Source organism: Histoplasma capsulatum, genomic scaffold (genome assembly GCF_000149585.1).
Source record: "Histoplasma capsulatum NAm1 scaffold_1 genomic scaffold, whole genome shotgun sequence".
Classification (NCBI taxonomy): Eukaryota; Fungi; Ascomycota; class Eurotiomycetes; order Onygenales; family Ajellomycetaceae; genus Histoplasma; species Histoplasma mississippiense.
Genome location: NW_001813982.1, coordinates 2,681,029 through 2,686,947, shown reverse-complemented (window position 1 = coordinate 2,686,947; position 5,919 = coordinate 2,681,029). Strand labels below are relative to the sequence as shown.

Genomic DNA, 5,919 nt, shown 5'->3' with positions numbered 1-5,919 from the left:
TGTGGGGAGAGGACCTACTTCTTTCCCTTATCCAGGGATATTACACTCGTGTAATCCTACGAACACTCCACCATAGGCGTAGCCCCTGACCTTATACATAGAAGAGTTGGACAATGATATTTTCTCGTCGTGTTCAGGATACACAACAGCGGAGTTCACGTTTAAATCATATATTGCATATCGTTCATCATACCACCATTTCGGCTCATTCGTGGATATTTTTGGAGATATCATAGTCCTAAACTAAAGGTTAGCTAGAAGAACTAAAAAGTTGAGCGTTCACCGGCAAAGCTCACGGTAAGACTCGATTATCGTATATATGATACCAGTTGCCACTCGGGGCATCAGTTATAGTTAATTTTTTCAACCATTTAACACTCCGTCCACCGATTTGTCCTGGAACAACTGCTCGCAATGGTCGACCGTGGTCTGGTCGGAGTGGCTCGCCATTCATTTTGTGTGCCAACATTATTCGCTTGTTCGGGTCCATGGCCCAATTCAATTTGATAGATGTACCGTAGCATCCGTTGGGCTATAGAAAAGAATCGTCAATATTTGTTGAGAGAAGTGTGGCCTCAAGTGTAGAATTTACCAGTTTATCCGCGCCCTCCATACACACATATTTTGCACCTGGAAGCAGCTTCGCCCTTTGCAAGATAGAGGACATCAACGGGCCCGTAAAAAGAGCCGTCGATACGCCCGCTGCCCCCCATGAGAAGCCCTTCGATTTTCTCACCTGGTTTTGTTCCTTGCGCCTGTTTCCAGCACATACCAGAGTAATGGGTGCCGTTATTTGTTCAAACTCTGTCAAAATTTGAGCGAAATTCAAGACTAGAGGGTTCTGCACCAGGCTACTTGCAGCCAGTCAGCGTAAGTAAGATGGATAGTCGTTTACCAAGATCAAATTAGTCTTTACCCTTCAACGCTCAGCTGCCAATCAGGAATGTCCGCCTGACGAACCTCCGGAACAGAGCCATGATTTCTCACGTAAAATAGTTCGGGAGAGGTAAGAAATCCTGCATTTCGATTGGTAAGTAAGGTTCGCATCGGCAAGTATCATACCAGTCAAATGTCGGAAGAGAGAGTTACCTTCATCATATAGAGAGGTTAAAGGTGGCTCGACATTGAATGGGTGAATTCCAGTAAGCCGAATAAGGCGTGGATCTCTGGGGACATGTTTATCCGGAGTGTCCTTATCTATATCAAGGATCTCCGTTGGCTCTTTCGAAGGCGGTGGGAGAGGAATATAGACAGCCCGTGGCGCCCCCTTTTCAGCGTGCGCGGGCTGTTGTGATATGTGAGGAACAAGGCTTTTTTTCTGGATTAAAACAGTTGGAAAATCCTCCAATCGTATAATAGATTCCATTTTGATATTGAATTCGTAGAAATTTCTGTTGACCGGGATGGTCTCAAAAACCAAGGGGATGGGCATGAGCAATATAAAGATCCATCTCTCATAGGTAAAGCCGATGAGAGAGCCTCGTAATCGTCTTGCAGTTCTACAGAACAGGGTCTGTTTACCAGACCATGCACGGGAGAATCAGTGCATCTCCGGATCACAAGAATCAGCCGCAGCAGTCCCACGCTGAGATCGCCTCTTGCTGCCCATCCTGAAGGGTATTGATGTCCCTGAGAACACCTCAACCTCGTAACATTCCACAGGAATAGGGCGTGCCATCGCGAAAATCAAGGAGTTTAACGCAGTTGAGACATTACACAAATGAAAAACACCCTAATTAGGGGTGGCGGAAACCATCTCCGGAGAGTCCATTGCAATCGGGAGACAAACAAGTAAAGCTGCAACCATTGGGGCCAACAGCGAAAAAAGGGCGCTGTTTGAAACTGGTGACCCGGACTGAGGGATATGAAAAGGTCGGACTGGGACAGCGCCGGCGGACGGAGTGGGCAGTTGCAGGTGTGCGCAGCGCAACGCGCAGTTTATCGGGATTCGCGGCCAAACTCAAGGCCGCCGTGGATTCCCCAAGTTCTGCTGCGGCCATGAATGCACCATCTAGGAAATTATGGAACGTCCACGGGCATTATTATTGTGTGTGAGTTTGCAATTGAGCCTGCTGCAAACCCCTTCCAAGTGAGCAATTACCCGTTCTGTAAACCAAGGCAGGCGACATGGTAGGAAGCCTGCTCGTCGAGACGCATCAAAGAGAAGCTCTCACAGTGAATGAACGATGCATTCCACACTGATCACTAGTTGCACTGTCGATGGAGTTATCTACAGTAGCAGTAACAATTGGTCACTTGAAGGAAACATTGGGATGGTTGATTGTACGAGGTCAACCTGGCTCAGCGACAAAAGCGTAGTCTAGATCGTGGCTCCTAGCGTGGATGCTGGACATCTTGCGTCTTGCCTTGGCAGCGATGTCAACGGTTGAAGCGCCAGAACAACTTAATTTGGACATACGCATGATATACTGTCATATACATATGAGAGACGGTATGGCATTGTCGCCATCTGTGAGGAAGTCCACACTGCCGTCAATTTTCAAACGCTCCAAAAGTCAGAACCTTGGAATCAGAGCTGAGCTTTCATTCAGCACTTGTCTGATTTATCGACGTCATTTCACCACAACACTTGTGCAAAGTTTTCCTGGGAAGAAAGTTAAACTACAGCCTGTGGATGCCGCTTTTCCGAAGCACCTTTTTTTGTAGGTTATGCGGCGTGTTGTACACCATAGCTGACTCGGACCTGCTGATTGGCCCTGCCTGACAAGTATGGGATGGTTTCACCGCCTGGGGAGCAGTTTACTGAAGCTGGAGGCAGACATATCAATGAGCGCCCGGGAGACAGTTGGACGAGGGCATGGGCACCTTTTGTGACGAGACAACAATCTAGAACCGGTTTTGGATCCATGTTGAAGAAACTCGTGGCGCGAATTAGTTTGCCGACGGTCATGACGATGGGGAGATACTAATCTTGAGGGGTCCATCCTGCAGCTGCAGAGGTCTTGCAGTAATTAAGCATTCATCTCGTTCTCGGCGAAAAAGCTTGTTCAGAATGCATGGTCCAGTAATATTCGCAGATCATCGTCGTACGACCTTGCGACAGGCTTGTCAGGGTTGCAGATATCAAAATGGTTGGAAAGCAAGGGTTGCGATGAGTCAATCGGATATTGATTTCATTTTATGACAGGCAGGTTCTTTGGACTTTGATCCAACATTTTATTGACTCGTTTGGGATGTCTGCGCTGCTGCCAGAAGAACATAACTCTCAATAGATTCTTCGAAATCCTCAGCTTCCTCAGCTTTTGTTCTGGCTGGCTAGGGCACCCAGACCCTTCACTACCCGAAGCACATATACTTTTTTTACCGCTGTTCTAAAAAAGGAAGATTTCCTATCAACACTAGCAGGATCGGTTTGGCGTTCAACTATCGAACAAGCCCACACTCCTACAATTCACACAACATGAAAACCAAAACTGGACCATCACCTTCACCCTTTCCGCTTAAATTAATGCTCCATATCCGCTAAATAATGGACAAAGTGGCATACATATTTGGAGTGACAATGGACAAGTGACAGGATTTGTGTCAAGTGCTTGAGGACCTCAAAAAGACATGCTTGATAAGAACGCGTCTGATGGTCGTCCGGAAAACTGGAAAATATGGTGATATCGATTGGTTGACCACTACGACTTGCCCTATTTGCCGTAAGTACTAGTATCTTTCTCCTTCACTCTTCTAACAGGAACCCACGGCGTCCACCAGCACATGGATAACTGCATTGGCCTGCGCACCTCCCATCAATCGTAACGACAACCGGGATTGGTACGCAGGTTTTCTTTCAGGTGCGCGGCGGGTCCGCAAGGAAGCTCCTTGTAGACATCGATATCTAATTTTGTCAATACATCCCCCTTTATTCATACCTAGCTACATCTTATTCCCGGGTGCCCATTGTGACACCCCATTTCTCTCAGGGATCACATCTCGGCTATCGCGAACGAACCCTAAAATTATATATACTATACAAACGTCAGTTTTTGGTTGTCAGGAGTCTCTACATTGGTGAATTCTATTGAGGTTTATACTCTTTGGTGATTCTTTCACCCTGTGATTCCCGATCCTCATGCTAGTTTGAATGCTATTGTTACCCATTGGGCTTTTGATCGGCTTCTCAGAAGCATCGCCCTATAACCAACAAGAGGTAGCCAGACGAAAAGAATTCGAGACGAAGCTAATTCTCTTTGAGTGTTGGGGGGTGGGATAAAGAATTCGGTTCCTGATATTTTGAACTATTGAATCCAAATTGGTCTACAATAGGGACTATGTTGCAATTGGTGAATTGATATCATTTGGATATCAAAACTTCATTGCTACCAATCTTTGCTCCAGCCTTAATCCTTCCCAACGATATATGAGCAAAACTATCGACAGCTCTGATATACTAAACCCGTCTCTCTTATCAACTCCAAGCTTTTCCCTTCCAATGCTTCCTATACATCCCACTCCAACTAACGTCATCGTCCTCGAAAGCTCCCGCTCAAGAATATCCAGTACTCTCTCCACCCCCTTCCTGTCCGCCAAAATTGAGACCCCATGATGCCGAACGACCCACGAGTGCGAAATCCGCACCCAACGCCAATGCTTTGAATACGTCGCTTCCCCTCGTAATTCCGCTATCAGTAGTGACGGAACCCTACCGCGAACTGCACTGACTATTTCCGGCAGCACTTTGATACTGGAGGGGACAGAGTCCAGCTGGCGGCCTTCGTTGTTGGGCACAATGATTGCGTCAGCGCCATGTCCAATGGCAAGCAATGTATCCTCTGCGGTCATTATGCCTTTTAGAATAATTTTCAGGTTGGTTCTGGAACATAGCCAAAGGCATGGAGTCAGACCAGGTGAGTAATGCGTCGTTCAGGGTGTCGTGGTTTTCGAGTGTGATTTCCGTCGCTGCTCTAGCATTGCGTGCCTCCAGGAGGATACGGTTCATTGTCGGTTCTGCCTTTGGAGGCCTTTCGTTTGGAGTAGAACTGTTCATTTTTTGGTGGAGACTTGTGAGAGAAAGATGGGGAGGAAAAACCAATGCCGTTTTGCTCATTGATGCGATTCCCCAGGGCAGGTGTGTCGACTGTTAAAACTATAGCTTTGTATCCGGCAGCTGGGATAAACTAGATCTTTTGGGAAGCATATATATTTCGCAGAGAGTGGGACTGAGTTTCTACCGTTGTTGCAAATTTGAAACCCCGTGGGATTGAATGATTCTGCTAGAGCACGTACCTTGCGCCCTTGCTATCTGATAACCTGCGCACATCTTTCCCGATTCTGCGAGATATTGAGCAGGAACCAGAAATCCACCAGATTGTCTCCACCAGGTGCTTGGATGACATCTTCCAACGTGCATGTTGTATGCGACGATAGGATCATGTTAGTTCCCCGACTACCTGCTGCTTTGGCCATATCAATCTCCCCATCACCGCCCACAAGCTTTTGCACTGCACTGGGCGAAATTCCAATTGGGATTGGATACCTCTTGCGTTGTTCAACACTAAGCATTCCTCCTGTGTAGCCAACTCTTGCCTGTATTCAGTATCACACATTGACTCGTCATAAGCACTGCTTGCATACGAGTATAAGGACGAACAATAATAATAATAATAATAACAGTATATAAAGCAATTTAATTATATAATTATAGAATAAAACTAGAATTTATTACAGCAGAGAATCTCCTATTTATTAGAGTAGATAACAAAGATTCAATCAATCTAGCTATCATTGCTGTGATCACAGCATACAGCAAGCATATCAATACTCATTTCCACTATTCTCACATAGAGTTGAATAAAGATATTATCTTGATTAATCACATTCTCACTGAGAATATAACAGCAGACAGATTAATCAAATCTCTGAATATAGTGATATTAGATATTTTATCATTTACTAGAGTTTTTACTGATA

General features: G+C 45.8%; 2 protein-coding genes across 2 annotated transcripts; both read right to left on the bottom strand.

The window, feature by feature from the left end:
* Nucleotides 1-27: 27 nt before the first annotated feature.
* On the bottom strand, nucleotides 28-1,432 carry HCAG_00765 (nitrate reductase; the record flags this gene model as incomplete). The annotated part of the gene is made up of 5 exons (XM_001543669.1): nucleotides 28-238; nucleotides 297-532; nucleotides 593-851; nucleotides 917-1,016; nucleotides 1,090-1,432. The coding sequence occupies 5 exons, from the start codon at nucleotides 1,430-1,432 to the stop codon at nucleotides 28-30; spliced, it is 1,149 nt and encodes a 382-aa protein (XP_001543719.1).
* A 2,453-nt stretch (nucleotides 1,433-3,885) lies between these two features.
* On the bottom strand, nucleotides 3,886-5,345 carry HCAG_00764 (predicted protein; the record flags this gene model as incomplete). Its single annotated transcript, XM_001543668.1, has 4 exons — nucleotides 3,886-3,962; nucleotides 4,044-4,063; nucleotides 4,472-4,822; nucleotides 5,236-5,345. 4 exons carry the CDS (start codon nucleotides 5,343-5,345, stop codon nucleotides 3,886-3,888), a joined length of 558 nt encoding a protein of 185 aa, XP_001543718.1.
* Nucleotides 5,346-5,919: the final 574 nt, after the last annotated feature.